Genomic DNA, 19,492 nt, shown 5'->3' on the forward strand with positions numbered 1-19,492 from the left:
TGAAATCATGGCACAAACAAAGTTTTTGTGTTTTGTGTGAGACTCTTCCAAACTTTTCAATAGCTTTTTTTTTACCAAAGTGTAGAAAAACAGATCAGTTCTCTAACCTCCCACAGACAGCAGAGCAAAGATCAGTACTTATTTCACCAAAAAATGTCATTTCCTTGCTTCTCTGCAGCTCCATTTAAAATCAGTCAGCGAGCCCTGAGTCATGGTAACCCTGGCAGACTTTGGAGGTTGCTATTAACGCAAAATGCTACTAAATAGGAAAAAGCAGCATAACAAAGATTCTGTAAATAGTCGAGATTCTTTCACTAGATTGAAATGACACAATCAACCCGAATTGTTCTGTGCATTTAACACAAGTGGTCAACAATGTCACCAACATCCCTCAAGGTTCAATCACTCAAACAACTTTATTTGTATAGCACTTTTCATACAGGAAATTGCAGTTCAAAGGGCATCACAGATGACTGATAAACTAAAAAGAAAAGGACAATCAAGTAAGAAACATGACAATGAGATACAATAAAATAGATTTAAAGAGCTATAATAACATTATCAACAAAATAATTGAATTAAAGCAATTAATGACTAAAAACTATATTAAATGAAAACTCAGGTTTGTTTTGAGTTTCAGCACTACTGGCTGCTCTCAGGTCCTCGGGGGAACTGTTCCCTCAGCTTGGTACTTGAAAGTCACATCTTAAATAAAAGCTGAATGAAACAATGTGAGCGAGCTGAAGGCAGTAGTTTCAATGGAAAATCATAGTTGTTGGAGGCATGTATCTGGCAAACAGGCCCTGAAATTAACTGCAGCGAAACAGTGAACTTGGTAAATTTTGTCTGTGGTTTGTCTGGTAGATCTTAGTGGTCTCTCTGGTACGCAGTTTTTAACCAGTTGATTTTGTTATGTTATGGTTTTTTAATCTATTGCAGCTGCACAGTTTGCTTTGGCATCCCTGATTTTTTTTTTATTTTTTATTTTTTATTATACGCTGATGCATCCTCCACCGATGTATGGATGGAGTGATTTTATATGGCACTGATAAAACTTTTTACAGATGTATGGGCTTGTTCTGAACTAGATCAAAAACAAACAACAAAAGCTCCTAAATCAGCTCCCTGCTCCCAATAAAGAACCTCGACTCTTTCCATTTGAACAGTGCTCTGTACAGCCCCTCGTCAGCAAACTTTAACAGCTGAGTCAAACCTGGCAATGTGGCCAAGGGGAAGAGAACCAGTTTAATGCGATGTTGTGGTTACCTGCAGAGATTTCTGCCCATTTAGCAGGCAACCCCTGGCTTCTCTCCCACTGGCAGCCAGTACCAAACATGAACTCTGGCCCAATTTCCTCTTGGCAAATAATACCAACTGGGAAATCAGTTTGCTTTTGATGTGTTATTGAGCATAACCTGACTGAACACTTGTGGCAAGATCTCGATATGCTGGCAGAAGTTTTATCTTTTGTTTTGACATTTTCCTGCTTGTGAAACAGCAGAGTAAGACTTGCAAGCTGATATGTTTGATATTTCTGAGGGGGGGGATTGGAGGAGTTAAAGTCACCTTGACAGAAAGCGGCTTTCTCTTGTTGGTTGTTGGATTTTGTGATCGATCGTTTTAAAATGCATAAAGACAACACAGGCTCTGTTATTAAAAAGACAAATATGTTAAACTAGAAAGTTATATATAAAAATATATCAAGTGCAGCTCAGATATCTTGTAAATCTTGCTGCTTTATCATTAACTCAGAAAGACTTTGTTGTAGCACAGTGTTATGTTGGCCAGATGGAAATATCACAACATATATTTTAGCAGTAAACTCTGTAAGTGTTTCCTCTTGTTCATGTTTTTCCTCCTCTAACTCCTGAAGACATGTTTTTGATGGCAGGATTTTCAACCTGACGGTTCATCCCTGCCCCATCCTCACTGTTTTCATACAAGATGAAGTCTGCTGACTGGCCTCAAGGCCTCCCTGTGAAGTTTCCAACAGATGATGCAAGGCACATGTAATGGTCTGGAACAACAAGAGTGCAACAGGCATTATTATTATTATTATTATTATTATTATTATTATTATTATTGTTATTATTATTATTATTACAGCCTTGGCTTGTCTTGTAACCCCAGAGCTCTGAAGTGAAGGACAGCAGGGTGTTCGTCAGGGTTACGACTGAGGTCTTTAAGTTTATGATGGGGAAGGATTGTGGTTTCAGAGACATGTTTTTTCCATGTTCAGCAGCAGCGGTCGACCACGAGCACTTAAAAAGCAGTCTGGAAAATATATGTACCCAAAGAATAATTCATGTGTAATCTCACTTACAGTATGGATTACTTTCTCTGATGTGCTCAGCAGTGAGAAACACACTGCAGGAACTAAACTTCAGTTTGGTTTGTCCTTGTTCCTCCCATCCCATTACTAACCGCTGCAGAGAATTCTGGGAAAGATATTGAGAGCAGGTGTAAGTTAGACATCATTATAGTTTTTCTGGGACCATCTTACGTTTATGTAGATGATTACTAGTTCTTATTATTTCATTGTGGTCCTGCCATGAATTGGCCAAGAATTATTGGGTCTCTGTAATCAGTATTTGAAAAGTGCCTTCAGATAACTTCTGTTGTGATTTTGCGCTGTATAAATAAAGATTGACTTGAAGGCTGAGGCGTAAAGGTCTGAGACATACTGATGGGATTAGATATGTCAGCAACCAAGGCGTCCAGTGTCAGTGAGGATGTTGTTGTTGAAGGCCAAAAAAAATAAATCTGACATGCTAGTTTTTTTGTTTGTTTCTTGTAAAGGGTCTTAGAATAGGCTTTCTTCACTAGGACACACTACATACAATAAAACACTTCTGTTTAATGCTCCTTTTCATTTCTAGTCACTGTTGGAGTTGGATCATATTAAGGTTTAAGTCTGATTCTTACGGACACAGGGTCTCTGCAGTTTGATAGCTGCCTCATCAGGTCAGGTCAGACTCTGTGGAGGTGAGCGTCTCTTTGGCAGAGAGAATCATGGAAAGACATTAACATGTTTAGATCAAAACATCCCAGAATCATTAGTGTAATCAGACAGAAGCAGCATCTTGCTTACGTCATCGCGCTCAGGACATATGGCCGTCCATCCTACACTATCCCAACAGGTGTTTTGGTTTTTCCAGCATTTGTTAGCAATTTGTATACATTGTCAGTACAAGGCTGAGAGGCTGGAACCAATTTCCTCTGAAAAATCATATATCAATATTTATATACACTAAATTTGGTGAACTGTTTTAATGAAGGAGTTTAGAAACAGTTTGAATTGGAGCAGAAATGCATCTGTGATTGTTGAGAGCAACAGCTAACATTTAAACAAAGTCGACAACTTTGTCTCATTAATATCTCTGAATCTAAAACGCCAGCTGTTTGCCATTTTCAGTTCATGGTGAATCACAACTGAAGGTTGAACCCCATAAGAAAATCATTTGTTTGTTTTGTGTTATTTTGTGTGTGTGCGTGGGGAGGGCGAGATTGTCACGCTGTCAGTTTATCTCTTAGATGAGGAAACTGGCTCCAGGTCAGATGCTGAGGATGAAAGAGGCTGTCAGGGTGCCAGCAGGTACTTGTTGAGGATTTTTATGGAGGCTAACAGCTATGTGCAATCTCCTCTGTTAGAGGGAGACTGTTAGCAAGGAGAGAGGCCAGCTTCTAAATCTGGAAAGCTTTACACCCATGCACAAACTCACACACTTAAACACACACATTTTCCTGCACATATACATCATCAGAGCAGCTGAACTGAGGAACAGTTGTTTCTGGATTAAGTTACCACAACAATGGCTCTGTAAATCAAACTGCTCATTCTGCAGAGCACGGACACTATTCATTATTAGAGAGAGGGGGCAGAGTTCATTTGTGTGTGTGTGTGTGTGTGTGTGTGTGTGTGTGTGTGTGTGTGTGTGTGTGTAAAATGTGCAGGACTAAAGAATTTATGGCATCATTTCCAGACTTTTTTTTCCTTCCCATGCAGCAAGTTTCATGATTATAAAACTATTATTAGAGTTTCCACTCAGGTTCAGTATATGGACACTTTATTCAATGAAAGATGGTGATAACATTAGACGCAGATAGAAAAGTAATTGATTGATTTGTAGTCGGAAAGTTGGAACGTTAGAAATTTAATTTAAAAGCAATTTAATGACCAGTTAACTAAATGAAAACATCAACTCTTTGAATGTTCCTACTGTAGTAGCTGATACTGTAGCTACATGCTGCATGCTTTGTTTTAGCATTGATCTGCTTCATATTAAGTGACCTCAGACTGACTGACTTCAACTATAGTCTTTAGCACTTGGGACTATTGGTGCCTCTGTCAGTGGACGCAGTGCTCGCTGCTGTTCTGTTTGCCCGTGCTCCTCCTTATCGCCCATCTTTGTTCTACAACTTTAAATAAAGTAGAGACAGCACTCACAAGTTAAGCCTCACTGGCTTCTTTCCACATCTGCCACTCAGTTTTAAATCTATGCTCAACAGGAAGGAGCAGCAGGCATTAGGCGCCAGGAACAACAAAATAACTTTGACTCCTTTTGTTTCATCTCTGCTCTAAAAGTTTCAAAGTGCTGGAGTGAACTGAAGACCTCATAGTTCTGGTTTTCTCTATAGTTTTTCTAGCTGTTGGGCCAACACTGATGGCATTATTTCAAAATCTGTCATCAAGCTCAACACAAAACAAGCTTTCATTGACAAGCTGATGCTACAAGTCAAAGATGTTCTCTGTGGAGTAATACACACACAACTGAGAATATGGCAAATGAAAACATGCTGGAAGCTACGAGCCTTGACCGTAAAAACAGAAGTGATGTGTCCGTCGTGCAGAGCAGCAGATGGAAGAGAGACGGACTTGGGGTTTCCTGAGGAACTGGACCTTTACAGTGCACATTAGAAGTAACAGTACTGTAGGGATTATGGTCATGAAGCTGAGAAAACAAGCCTGTTTGTCAGTGTTATTTTCATGTGCTTTTTTTTAAAAGTGAAATCATAATCTGTGATTTTCTTCACACTAAGTCAGGACCAGAGGCTGTTAGTCATCCCTTCAATACCTGATAAAAAACATTTTACAAGGTGAATAACAGCTGGCAGATCGACTGCTTATCCATTAGAGTGCTTGTTATTGCTTTTAAGAGCCATCTTTCTTATCTTGTTTTCTGTATGTACTCTGTGTTTTTCTTAATCTGCCATTTGCTTTGTCCACTTCCTTCTTTTTCAATTTAAACTAAATGCTTTCTCTTCCTCTCTCTTATTTCCACTTTTCATCTCCTTGTATGTTGAATGCAGGCCAAGTTCAACATACTCTGCACTGTCTAAATCCTGCAGATTAGACCAATTCACATACTTCTCTGAGTTTGCCCTGACAACTAGAATTGAGCACCACCACCACCACGTCCAACTCCCTCGGCAAGAAAAGTCCAGTCACTCTAAACAACATATAAAACAAATGCTTGTCCACCTCGAAAGAACTCCTCCTAAAAAGGCTTGGCTTTTGTTGTGGCTACACCACTTCAAGCACTTCAGAGACAAGAGGAATTTTAAGTTAAAATAACAAGCCAATGAGCTTGACCTGGTTTCGACCTGACAAATGATGCTAACAGCTGCTGAGTGTTCTCGGTTGTTGTAGGACACTGGGGTCAAGGATTGGGATCATTTGCTCTGTGAGGCGAACCTGGATTGCATTTTCGCAATTTAGCGACTGATTGACTAATGAAGTTGGAGACAGTTGGGGTGCACAGGGGACTCAGTTGTGCGATTTGCTCAGAGGTCTTTTGAAGCAGAGTGTTTGAGGACCTCCACCCAGGTAGCAGTAGCCACCTGTTCTTTATTTATTCCAAGGAAATAAAGAACTGGTGGCTTAGTGCAAAGACGCTTGGTGCCCGTTTCCTCTCTTTTCTTGGAAATAATTATCTGTTTTTAGTAGAGCCAATTAAATGTATTTTGTCTATTAGCTACATAGTAGACTGATTTAATGGTATGGCCCAAAGCTGCATACAATGACTCAGTGGTTCTTTACGGGCTCATCACATCTACAGCTCCAGGCCAGATCCCAGAGAAGACAAAGTAAAACTCTTCCACTGGGAGCTGTGGGTTGGAGAATTACCAAACCAGAACCAGAAGTAGTTACAGTAAGTAGAGGTTCAAATCACAAGGGATTTACAATCCAACACTGAGCTTCATAATAAGCCACAAGAGCATTTGTGAAGTAGGACACTAATGTTGGCTGATAAGGCTTGGTTCACAGTTGGTGTTACTGTTTATTCCAGAGATGTTGGATGAAGTTGAGGTCAGGGCTCTGTGCAGGCTTCAAGAACTTGTGCATCAAGGTCTTCTACACCAAGTTAGGAAAAGCATTTTGTGATGGACCTCACTTTGTGTGATTGGGCTTTGTCATGTTGAAGCAAGAAAGAGTCCTTTTCCAAGTATTGCCACAAATTTGGACGCACACTAATATATGACTGACTTGGATCTTTAATGAGCACTACTTACTCAAAGTGGCTCCACTACAGTCTATGAACAGGGTGAATAAACTTCAACTCATCCGGGCCGCTCTCATCTGGGTCAGCCAGGCCAGTCAGGACTCTTCAAACAGTGACAGTCACACTCAAGTCAATGAATTGACCGGACAGAAAGTGGCCTGGCTGAAGGACTGCTTTTTCAAACTGTAGCTAGCAACTCACACTGTAGAGCTAAAGCAGATGGTAGTACTCAGCCTGCCCCCCACCATCCACACCCCTCCACCCTCTCCCTGTAGGAACGGTTTGGATAAGCTACATGAGTATCTTCTATGATGAATACAGACATGCCAAACCTTTGCCTTTGGCATCCATCACTGGAAAACAAGGAAAGGGGATCTTAAGGGATTTCTTTTATGGCTTGAGGAGCTGATATAGATGAAAATGAAAAGGTCACAGGGCGACTTTTAGTTGCAGATGTTAGTCCTTCAGTTGCACCTTTGTGCATTGGCTATGGTTATAGTTTTTCTTGAGCCTTCACTTGTCTTTTTTCATTTTCCCTGCCTCAGTCTTTCTTTCTCACTCACACAGTCAGCATTTTTTGACTCCATTTATTCTTCTTCTTTCTTTCTCCTCTGGCAGGAGCCGTGACAAACCACGGCCACATGAAAAGGTCCCAGCTGTTTTGTTGATAAAGTGTGAAAGGAGCTTTGTACCTTTCTCTCTTTTAATAGGTGATTGATCGCTTCTTTCTCCTCCATTATCACCTCTCCTCATTCCAGTTCTCTCCTGTTCTCTCTTGCACTGCCTTGCTCATTCATCAAATTAATTTCTGTCGAGACAGAGGTTTTGCACCTTCTCTCTACAAACTCTACGTTAAGGGCTGAACATTGTGGCAAGCTGCCAAAAACTTGTGTGTGTGTGTGTGTGTGTGTGTGTTTATGTATAATTTTTATTTTTTTTTATAGCTATCCCATCATTACTCTGACGCCTTGGTCAGAGTGCAGTTTCTACAGCTGGTTAAACACAGCTTGGGGTAAGCCGAAACAACGTGCCGTTTACATGGAGCCCCATGACATCTGACCCCTGTGGACGTCCGCCTTTACCACCAGCCTCTAGCTGCTTTAATTAACTCAAAGGCAGAGCAAGGCAGAATGTCTTCCAAAAAGTTTTCAAGCCTACGAGGCAACACATTATATATTAATATTTCCTAATGGTAACGAGAGGTAATAAAATTTAAACTTCAGGTCCTAAAAAACAAAGTTTAATTATGTAGTCAAGCCCTCCTTTAATCTGGTGTTTAGTTATTGTATTGACTTTTTGCATGCTTCTCTGAGGTTTTATCCCTTAGGCTCTGTTGCATTTTCCACTGCAATCAACTCAGGCTCAGGAAGACAACCAGGTTCTGTTGTATTTAGTCCTCTGGTGTCATTTATAATATTGTGATAGGTTTTTATTTCGTAAAGAATTTCTGCACCAGCATCATTTGTATGCTGCATAAAGTCTCATTCCAAATATTGAGGATATCTTGTGTATTTGAGGTTTTCTTGAATAATCAAATTCCAAATTTGGCCTGATGACTTTTAGGGAACATTAGATCTCCCACAGTTATTTTTGGCTTGTCTAATCAGAAAAATACTGTATGATTTTTTTACTTTACTCAATTGCACTTAAAATGGTACGAGGACCTACAGTGTTACAAATGTTTGTACCTGTGTGTGCATTTTTCAGTTTAAACTCCTCTTTTTTTTTTTTTATAAACATGCACCTGAAAGCTGCATGTAACTTGGATATTCTGCTGAAAAGTGACCTGAGGGGCTTAAGTGAAAAATTTAGAAAAAATCCAGCAAGTATTCCACTTTACAAAGGTGACACTGTTCTCTCACTGACCCTGCCAAGCCGGTGCCCCATATTGAGATGGAAGATAAGAATTCTGAAGGAGCAGGGAGCTTGCTGCTGTGTGTGTGTGTGTGTGTGTGTAGATATGTGTTTGTGTGCGTTTCTGGTCAGGCAGACGGGAGGAATACTTGGCTCCAATGACACTAACCAACTCAACTATTCGGCCTTTGGCTCTCTGCAGCCTTGGACCTGGCCGGCTTGTACGAGTACGGAGAAAAAAGACCCTTATCAGTGACCCCAGTCCTGTCCAGTATTGGCTTATATGGGCACACTCCCTAGCTTTCGATGGCAGCTCCAGACTTGCACCAAAACAACTTTAAATCTGCAGGGATGGTTTGAATTCCTACATTACTGAGCCAAATAGATTCCTGATCTTGGTTTTCACCTCTGTTGTTGCCCAATTTAACATTTGAGGAGAAAGAAATGATTCTTTTGAGTGTAACACGACATGGGAGGAGTATGAAAAGTATAGCAGGTGGGATATAAATTAAGTTGTTTGTAACATGAACTGCCCAGTCTGCACCAAAGAAGAAATTCTAAGCCTGTTCATGCTTAGAAATATATAAATAAACAAATACACATACATACACACTTAATTTTGGGGCAGCAGTTTCTAAGAAATAAGATACTTTTAAAAGTTAAACATTATGGACATAAATCATGACACTGCAAGCTTATTCTGCCCTGACCTGAAATGACCCCCTCCTTCTGGATGCTACAATTACACTGTTGTCATTAGGAAGTCATTATACGCTCCTCTTCCACGGTCAGCTGGAGTCACACTGAGACCCCTAACCCCCTGTGAAACCTACAGTAGTGCTACCATTAAAAACCTCAGTGTTTCCTGACAGACTTCTGTTTTTCCAAGACATATTAAGAATTGGGTGAGGATGGAGAATGTTTGTGATGTCAAATTACAGCTATTTTAGGGATATGTAACAAAAGATTAATACTTAAGATCCTACATTGCACTTAATAGTCAGACATCTTTGTGTTCATTTAAATCCAGTTCATACTTTCTAATATGACCATACAGCATTTGACTAAACTTCACACTCTCGATAAAATGTTCGCATTTGCATAGAACTGCAGCAGAAGAGAGAGTTGATCAAAGAGCAGATTTACACCAACAGTCAGTGTATTTCAGCGTGAGCTTTCCACTGTATACATTACCATACATTAAGTGGACAGTAGTCAGTAAGACCACCGGCCGAGAAGTAGCTGGGCCGCCTCACTGAGAAACAGTCAACCCTGCTCCCAAAGACGAATGTTGGATGAAACACAAGAATGCGCTCGGCTTACCGCTCAGACCCTTTTACCCCAGCCCAGACCTCACTTTACCTGTCACAAATAAGGCTCCGGTTGTGTGTGTGCATGTGTGTAGTGCAGTGTGAGAGCTATAGAGAGAGAGAGAGAGAGAGAGGCCTTTTTAAAGGTACATTAAATAAAGTTTTCTAGCTAGTAATACACTCATTGTTGTAGCTTCAGTCTTGCATGGCCTCTGTTGGCTGAATTAAATAAAATCAAATTTCTGGTATAGGGTTTGGCCACTGGCAGAAGGTCTTCTAAGCACAGAAATAGTCAAGCCTTGAGGGGAAAATACAAACCACTCTATCCAGAGCAAGCTGGAATCTCAAAATGATGGATATACCTCTAAATCCACCCCCGTCAACCATCAGGAAGAAGACTAACCCAACTAGGTGACAAATGATTCCTTAATCCTGCCGAATCACAGCACTCACTTTCTTTGGCTGTGGTTTTACTCAACAGTGGGAGTTGCTGTCACATTGCTGCATCTACACTGCTGTAATACTGGCAATACTCTCATGAGGACCGCCTCTGTAGACACTATAGTTATTGACTTTGGTTCACTGGAATCTAATGCAGTTTATCAGTACAGAAAACATGCAGAAACAATGGGACTATACTCATCCGCGTCAAGTCACAGTTTTAGCAAGTTCATGAAAGTAGCCCAGAGGTTGTCTGCTCTCCCTGGGGATCCCAAGGTGTCTCCAGGCTGGAGGGGATACATGATCCTTCTAGTGTGTTTTGGGTTTAATTTGAAGTCTCCTTTCCAGGTTGGAGGAGTTGGAGGTCAAGCAGGATCAGGATTTGACCAGAACCTATTGTCCGAACCTCTTTAGCCGACCCTTTTGTTAAATTTATTTCAGCCACTTGAATCATTCATCTTTCTCTATCAGTCCTTCAAACTGTTGACCATAGATGAGGAGTGGGAACATAGATGGACTGACAAATTGAGAGCTTCATCTTCAGATGACGACTACAGTAAAACACCTGTTGTCGTCCCTTTGAAAAATAACTTAAGCTACTTAAACTCTGTTTTGTTTTTTTTTGGGTTTTTTTGCACCAACTTCCTCCCAATCAGCAATGGGCTGTTCATCCAATGCACATTGGAGGTCTCAGTCCAATAACGCCAACAGAACCACATCGTCAGCAAAAATGTAGATACAAAACTGAGGTCACCATACTGGACACTTCAGGAAATCACAGATAAGTCGGCTACAAATAAATCAATGAAAAAACCCGCAGTCTGTGCAATAATAAAACCCATCTTCTCACATCTGGGAGTCTTGCTTGGTGGTTTCAGTACTGCAGCTGGCATCAATAAGGATGAGACAGTGTGTGGTGGGTACAGCGAGTCATTTATTGGAAGAGAAATTGGCAAAATGGAGCTTTCACTCATTCAACAACAACACAAAAGAGATGTGTCTGTTTGGGCCACACTTGCAATGTGGTGTTTCCATTTGATTTCAAAGCAGTTGCATTTGAAACTCCCATTGGAAAGAGTTTGGCAGAAGGTTTACTCTCTGGAGTGTGACTATCTGCATTCCTAACACATGCATAGGCTAGAAAAGCATAGTATTGTCATTGTAACTGGACATATGAAACTGTTACAGTGGTAAGGAATTTAAATATTTGGGTCCTGCAAGAAAGCCAGCTTGATAAACTTTAGACCAACAAAATATGTTCACAATTTTATCATAAATACTCATAAAGAATTGTTTTCAGTCTCTAAATGTTTTTCTTTTTTTTAAGTTTTCTAAATACCTGATGTTTTGAATACACCAACTAGAGATTTTTATTACTCAGTCTGCGACTAATGCCACTTAGCATTAGCTCCAGCTTATCATTTTCTCCCTGCAGGATCTTTGTATTATTTATACAGGTTTGGCTACTGTGGAATTTCCCCAAAAACATTGAATGTTTGGGATTTGCTTCCATTTACCCGACAAGTTAATTGCATTTTCTTTTATTTATTTTTTTCCACCTAGGGAACTAATAGCCCATGCCTGAATAATCAGACCCTGAGCACAATGCTGAAGTAGCTCTTTTTCTCCATGGATACCAGAGCTCTCTACAGGGGTTAACTGAGGACGTGAACAGAGTTTTGGTTGAGTCAGTCCTTGGCACTGAGACTTTGTAGAGCAGCGCCGCTGAGCCAAGAGCATAATGTGTCATGGAGAACTGATGGGTTATGAAATCCAGCAGATAGAAATTGGCACGTGAGTGGTGGTGTTGTAGTTGGTAACAGCAAATTAAAGTAGACATGATTTTCTTTATCTTCTGCAGTCAGTAACGAATGCACATTGCTGTGGTCCGTGGTCTCAACAGCTGCATCAGGCGTACTTTGTTAACACAACCAACGATCGAGAATGAATGTGGTGCACACCTACTCAGCATCAACACTGATAAATGTGGCATGCAACAAGGGAAACAGGCTCTTGTGAAACTGTTTTAAACACAATTGTGTTATTTAAAATGTTCCCAAATGTTATGACCTCATAAGTTTGAGCAGGAAATAACTCAAACGCTCTCTCATGGCCTTTCCGGTGGAGACTAATTGTCAAATGGAGCGTGTTGATAGCTTAAAAAGAGAAGTTAGAGATTTATCCAAATATCGGTTACAATACCTGTGGAAATATGCTTGACTCTGCTCCAGCAGTGAGGATGGCACACTTCGAAACGGCTTATTCAGATTCCCATAAACCATCTGGTTCATCTCACCAGCAGTTGAAATTTAAATGGCTATAAAAGCTGTTTCCATTTTATGAGATAATCAGCTGTGCTGTGTTTTTGCTGATGTCCTGTTGTAGGCCTATTAGAACATGAACTCATGTTGGCTTCATTGTGGAAAATGTCCTTTTTCTTTATGAGAATTGCTGGAGCAAACAGTTTGTACTCGGTGATGTGACTGAAACAAACATATTTTGATATTTTATGTTCTTTATATATGGTGTAATGTTGTACATAAATTACTCTTTTGCAAAGGTTGTTGAGGGGTCATTGCAAAGTTTCTTCAAAGCAGGCTGGATGCTGACATTTCAGGACTTACCTGAAAGGATTTACAGAGAACAAGCTTCTTTTATATATCTGCTGTACAGTAAAGCTGCACTAGGTAATGTCCCACTTTGGAAACGCCACATATTTACTCCAGATATTTATTTGTATTTCCAAGCATATGAAAGACTCCATTGTATGTGTGCTTCCTAAGGACTATGTAGGTGTATTTTGGATGAATTTACATTTATTTTACAGCCTTAGTTTCTGATTTAGGCTTCAACCAAATAAAAAAAAAAAGTAGCCCTGCAGATAGCTTTGGTTTTATTTGCAAACATTTTGAGATCTCTACCCTGTCAGTAGTTTCTTCAGTAAAAAGTATGTCCAATGAAAATAGTTCAGTGAGTTATGTTAATTTCTTTTATTTTATTTATTTATTTATTTATTTTTAATTAATCACAAGCAAAATTCCATTCACTTCTGTTGACTGAGGTGGATACAGAAAAACAAATAAAGCCAAAGCAATCTACATGGCTAGATGCCACTAAAAAGCTGTGGGTAATTCATTTTTTCATTATTTGGGTGAACCCACCCTTTAAACAGTAGGGGATGTTTTCCCATACAAATCATCTTCAGTACATCTTTGTAGTATTTGTTTCCATGTGTGGCTCATTTGGTTCAGCTGCTGCAGTAAGGTGCTTGCAACACCATGTAATCACTTTTTCCCACTGGGCTGAATAAATGAATGCAGTATCAACCACAAACTGTCTGTTTTGGATAAAATGTGTCTGAAAAGCTGAATCAAATCGAGCAGATCTGGTAGCTTGCTGACTTTGAGACATTCTTTGTGTGTTGGACTCTGTTTCTGTGCACATGATCCACACAGGCGTCCCACTCCGATATGAGCATGACTGTCACATTCCTAACATACAGGAGAGCCACATATGTAGGTGCCGCCTCATTCTTTAGATATATGAATCTCACATTTCTATTTGAACACGACAGCCACATTCCCATGATGGAGTTACCACTTGACTTGCTCATATTTTTGGGTTCATTGGCTGTATTCCCACTGGCACATGACTATATTATTCGTTAGGCTTAGGGAGAATGTGGGGTTTCCTTCCTTCCTCGCTTACATAAGTGATAATGCAAATACTGCTCAGCTACACTTGCAGAAAGCAAAAGCATTCAGAAAGATTGTAAAAATAAATATATCGAGGGCAAGAAGTAGATTTACTGGCATCTGTAGTAGAATCTTGTCCTGTTTCTTGGACTTATAAATAATCATTTTATTTTTTAGGCAGACTTTGTAACATCAAATCCAAGAAACACATAATTTCTGGAGCACGTCGGGGTTTATTTCTATATATGCTATGCTAACACAGATGCGCTTAATCTCTTCCATCAGATATTCACACAAGTGGAGATAGTGCCTTTGTTTCTGACATCATCCTGTGAAAGATCCATTCATCTCTGAGCTAAGTGAGCTAAGCGCTGGGGGTCTTTGATCACAGTCTACACTCTCCTCCTCTTAACGACTGCGCCCACTTGGCACTTCAGCTTGGACGCTAACAGAGCGGCTTTGTGCTAAATGGGAGGCCCGTAGCCTCACCTGGTCACACACATGCATGTATGCACTCACCGGCTAAATCCACACTCTGTGTGGTCTTTGCAATTTACCTAGAACTTCCTGCTTTTCACAACAACACATGGCTGACATCACATCTCCCCCCTGTCAATCAAACACTGTGGTGGTGTCTTGTTTTGTCTACCTGAGTGAATGACATGAGGCCCTTTGAAAACAGAGTTAATCTGTAGCTGTGTGGAACAGAATGGAAAGGAAATCCTTGTTTATTTTAAACTTAGTGCCATCACACAGATGTGAGGACATCTGGTTATCACTAAGCCTCCTCAGAATTAAACAGGTGTTAAATGACTGTGTGGTGCCTTAAGAACTTCAGACTATACCAGCGTCTCTGCATGTTCTGGCCTATTAACCACAGAGCAAGTGTGTAATCATTTTCCTCATTACACAAGTCTTTGATTCCCAACTTTCTAATCAGCTATTTGATTTAATCTTATGCATGATTAATTGGCTTCGTATTTATCTCAAAAGCATGTTATTGTTGTCTGGTAATGCAATTGTTAGCAGGTGCATACCTTGGTGTTGCTTTCAAGGACACTCAGACATTTAATATTTCAAAATCTGCTGGCAACAAGTAACCTTTGAATGCAACAAATGAACAATTTCACATTGCAATTACATCAGTGTCTCTGTGTTGTTTGATGTCTGGCTTTCGTTTTCCCAGCATTCCAAGCTCATTACTGCAATCTTTTTTTCAGAGCTGACTCTTATCACAATTGTCTGAGATTTCTGGCAGATGTGTCCTTATACAAGTTCCCAGTTCAAGCCAGTGTAGTTAGTTTTTATGGGAACAGAAAAGGGTTAAAGTGATCACACAATGAGAGAGGCAGCAGTGTGTTTGTAAAATGTGGTGTAACCACAGCCACAGAGGTTTAGCATCTCTAAACACTTGAATAAAGTTTATGAGGCATTAGTGCTGGATTGTTGTGCCGAAACAAGGCAGTGTGTGTTTGTGAATACCTGCACATACAGATAAGGTCCAGAAGCATGTACCTATCTGACTTTCTGTCTCTCATCATACAGTATGTGGCAGCTCATTACAAACTACAGCACACTGACTGACAGCTGAGTTACTTTGGCTGGAGCCAGTTAGACTTGTCCAAATACAATATCTATCATCACCACTTTATTATGACCCACATTTCTCTCTCTTTTCCCTTTTTAATCAGGCCTTAACATCTACAAGTCTTAGCCAAGCACACGTGTTTTAAAACCCAGAAACGACTGGTTGTGTTATACACTGTGAGGTGAACACTCACCACACATACAAATGAGACTGAGAACATCTGAAGTAGATGTTGTTATTATAATGTGACAGAATAAAGGGAAACTCCTGCAGTTTCTATCAGTAACACTGAACTGAAATCACCCGTTCTGTTGCAGGTAGTGTCAGAAAACATGCACACGCTGTACAGTTGTGGTGCACAAGGAATTTTGCCCTTAGGTATCTGTGATGATGATGTGATGTCAAATGAAGCATTATGTTCATTTTGTACAGTGAGTGTTGTTGTCACACTGAAGTGCAGCTAAACTTTATATTTATCCCTAGAAGGGCAAGCAGAGTATTTACTGAACCAGTTGTGCAGAGTTCACTCTGCAGCATCAGATTTATTTTGATAGATCCAAAACATTCATCAAAAGAATCATTCAACTCTCTGGGAATATACTTTATGGTAATATACCCTCAACTAATAGTGAATTGCTTTTTTGATGAGTACACCCTTTAACATCTCACAGTGACCTGTGTAGCTGCTGTGCTGGTAGTTATTTTATTAAAATGACCCTTTTCTTACAAAAGTAAAGAGGCGGCTTTATCTTGAAATGGTGTTGCTCCTGTCTTGAAGTGGTGCTTGAGACAACAGAGTGCTGGTCTTTATCGTCTTCATAATGTCTGGATTTTGCCATAACATTGTGTCACACTGGGATTTTCTCAGAGACAGACACTGCCAAAACACGCTGACCCTTTAAAGAAACAGCCCTGTGGAGACAGCGGTGTTTGGATTGTCTGTTGCTCATTTGGAAAGGGAGCAGGCATGTAAACACTATATACCCTGTAAACACACACAGACAAACACACACCCTCATACACCTACAGTAGAATCAACATTCATTTTATCATGTAGGAATAATTTTTGAATATGTGGGATGTTATTCTTCAACCTGGGTTTTTTTACTGTTTACTTAAAATAAAGCGACTGAGCCCCATTGCATCATGGTCTGCTGAAGCTGCCATCAGTGGAGACGTTAATGCCTGATTTTTCCCTTTGCTTTCTTGTGAAACTAAATATGATACAACTATGAGTCTGCACTAAAATGACAAGTTAAACTCTTCTTCCAAGGAACAGAGTTCACCTTATTAAAGCCAGACTTATTCCTCAATGACTGAATCACCTGGCAGCCTCCTGCACTTCATTCATAAAGACTGAAGATATTCCTGTGAACATTAGCTGGAGGCCATGCTCTGTATCTCCTGAGCCTTCCTCCTCTCCTCCTCTGCTCTGCTCCAGTGCAGGTGGTGCTCAGGCTCAGCCAAGCCTGATTAGTCTGCAGTCGCACCCAGAGTGGAATTACTCACAGCAGACATTGTCCTGCACTGGGACATTTCACTGCTCTACATCCATTACTGACAGTATTTTTAAGAAGAGATCCACAAGTCATCAGTAAAGCCATATTCCTTCAACACGATCAGCTGTTTATTACGACTACGCTGATGGGATGATTCATGGACACAGGAGGAACAGTGATTCTGCAGCTGAGAACTTGATTCAGAGAGTGTATCTCTGAGTTTCCATGGATGTTAAGCCTCTGACCTAATAGAGAAACATCTGCAGTGATGTCACATTTGGGCAAAGATGAGGAGGAGTGACAGGCTGACCTGTGGGAATGTTGGCAGACACACTGTTGGCAGGACTTTAGCACTGACAACACACAAGATAGAGAGCAATGTCTGTGTAGCGGCGAGGCAGCCAACAGCCCAGTCACCAGATTCTGGTTCCAGGATTCTCTGGAATCAGAAATGAGTCAGTCTTTGGAAAATATTAAAGCTTGTTTGAGCGTGTTTAGATTTCACTGTATCAGGTCCCAGAGACAGAATCAGCTCTAAACTACAGTCCAACTATGTTACAGTGCTCAGCCACAGTGGAGGTCACACAGAAGAATGGTGTGGGTTGCACCTCATTGTTATTTTTTAATTGCCACAGTCTGGAGGGGTTTCAATCCTATTAGTGCATGGAGGGGAGAAGTGTGCCCCTCTTCCTGTGTGGAGCCTTACTGGCCACACACACACACACACACACACACACACACACACACACACACACACACACACACACACACACACACACACACACACACACACAGCACTTGTAGAAGTGGTAATGTTGGCATTTTCCATCTCCATCCCTGTCTCTCTTTCCCCCTCTCTCTTTTTGTCTTTGTTGCTCCTTCACTCGCTCACACGCACACACGCCACGCGGTAAAGCCTAATTTACAGGAGCTGCCACTGTGCAGCACGTGTGTATTGGTCTTAGCCTAATGCCTTCCAGATGCCCAGCATCTATACCCCGCTGCCCATACGCACTAAAAGAACAGACGATTGTTCCTCCCACTAAGCAGAACCAGGTGTGGTTGTTAGGAGAGAGAGAAAGAGAGAGAGAGTGCAAGAGGAAGAGAAAGGAGATGTTATGGAAGGTGGGCATTCACAAAGTGCTTGTGTGTCTTTTGGAGAGAGAATAACAGTGTGTGCATGTGCAGTCTGGCATGCTCGAGAACGTGTGTGTGACTGACTGACAGACAGGAAGAGAGCAAGCAAATGTGCATCCAGCCGTGCATACAATAATGGTAAGTATGCAGAATATGATGACATGGGTGGGGGGCATCAGATGGAAGGAAGCCCCTTCTCAGCCTCTTGGCAAACTTTATGGGGTGTATCTGACATGTTGTCAAACTGTAAAATGTGTGAAGACAGAAGCCAGGCTGGTTGGAACGGATCAGTACCTCACAGCTGTCTGACAATGATCTGGGGGAGCTCATGGAGAAGAGGCGTGAAGGAAATCTGGGACAATGCGGCCCACCTGGTGAAGGATGATGAACTAAAAGTATCAAGGATCAATCAGGGTTTTCATCCTTTAGTAAACATCAATTTAATCACATTTATAGCTCCATCTTTTCTGCACAGTAGAGAATTAAAACATGAATTAGATGATAATTAAAGCTCGGACTGTCTGTGTTGAGGAATGCTTTAATATTTATCATCAACCCGTGGTCAGATTGTCCCACGAGGGAGCCCCAGGCAAAAACAGGCTGTAGTCCAGCAGTGGCCTGCTGCTCTCTGTGGACTATATCCTGTCACCTTCAAGTGCAGCACACTGCACAACATTATATTGTCTACACCAAGGTACTAACCAGTACTCCAGCTCACTGGTTTGCTGTGTATGAAATTGGAGTTTAGTTTAACCCCTTATATCATGTTGTTTGTACATGGTCATACGGCAGTCATCAATTTTCTCATGTCGCTTTGGGATCCTAGTTTATGTTCGTCTGGTGAAGGTGTCAGTATGTCGATGATGTGCTCTGTTGCATGAGAGATTTATCTTATTCTCCCCTTCGCTAACATGTTCCCCACCTCCATGTTTGTTTCTTGCAGACCGTGGTTCTCAGGGAGCCTTGGACCTTACAGAGTTGATCGGCGTTCCCCTCCCCCCCTCTGTCTCCTTCGTGACTGGTTTTGAGGGCTACCCCGCCTACAGCTTTGGACCGGATGCCAACGTGGGCCGCCTCACAAAGTCCTTCATCCCAGACCCTTTCTACTATGACTTTGCTGTCACGGTCATAGCTAAACCCACCACGCGGCACGGTGGTGTCCTGTTCGCCATCACAGATGCTTATCAAAAGGTAAGACAGTGTCATTTCCTGTTTGTTCATATGAAATGACGGATTTTAACATCCTACCTTCCTGTTAAGATTGTACACTTAGGTATAGCGTTGTCAGAGGTGGAGGATGGTTCCCAGAGAGTTGTCCTGTACTACACTGACCCAGGAACAACAGGTGGCACCCAGGAGGCAGCTTCCTTCAAAATGGGAGACCTGACAGGAAGATGGGCGAGGTTTACCCTGACCGTGCAGGGGGCAGAGGTTGGTGTACTGGGTTTAGTTTATTTCTCTGTGT

The 19,492-nt window shown here is 41.1% G+C and overlaps 1 protein-coding gene across 3 annotated transcripts in view; it reads left to right on the plus strand.

Moving 5' to 3' along the window:
- Positions 1 to 19,492, plus strand: part of LOC139625056 (collagen alpha-1(XVIII) chain-like) — a 53,886-nt gene that overhangs the window by 11,112 nt on the left and 23,282 nt on the right. For all 3 annotated transcript variants that reach the window (XM_071484640.1, XM_071484642.1, XM_071484641.1), the window contains exons 3-4: positions 18,971 to 19,218; positions 19,288 to 19,458. In XM_071484640.1, the coding sequence (XP_071340741.1) occupies positions 18,971 to 19,218; positions 19,288 to 19,458 (419 nt within the window). The remainder of the gene's footprint in view (positions 1 to 18,970; positions 19,219 to 19,287; positions 19,459 to 19,492) is intronic.

Source organism: Trachinotus anak, unplaced genomic scaffold (genome assembly GCF_046630095.1).
Source record: "Trachinotus anak isolate AG129_WGS33_773 ecotype Australia unplaced genomic scaffold, CSIRO_AGI_Tana_v1 ptg000009l, whole genome shotgun sequence".
Classification (NCBI taxonomy): domain Eukaryota; kingdom Metazoa; phylum Chordata; class Actinopteri; order Carangiformes; family Carangidae; genus Trachinotus; species Trachinotus anak.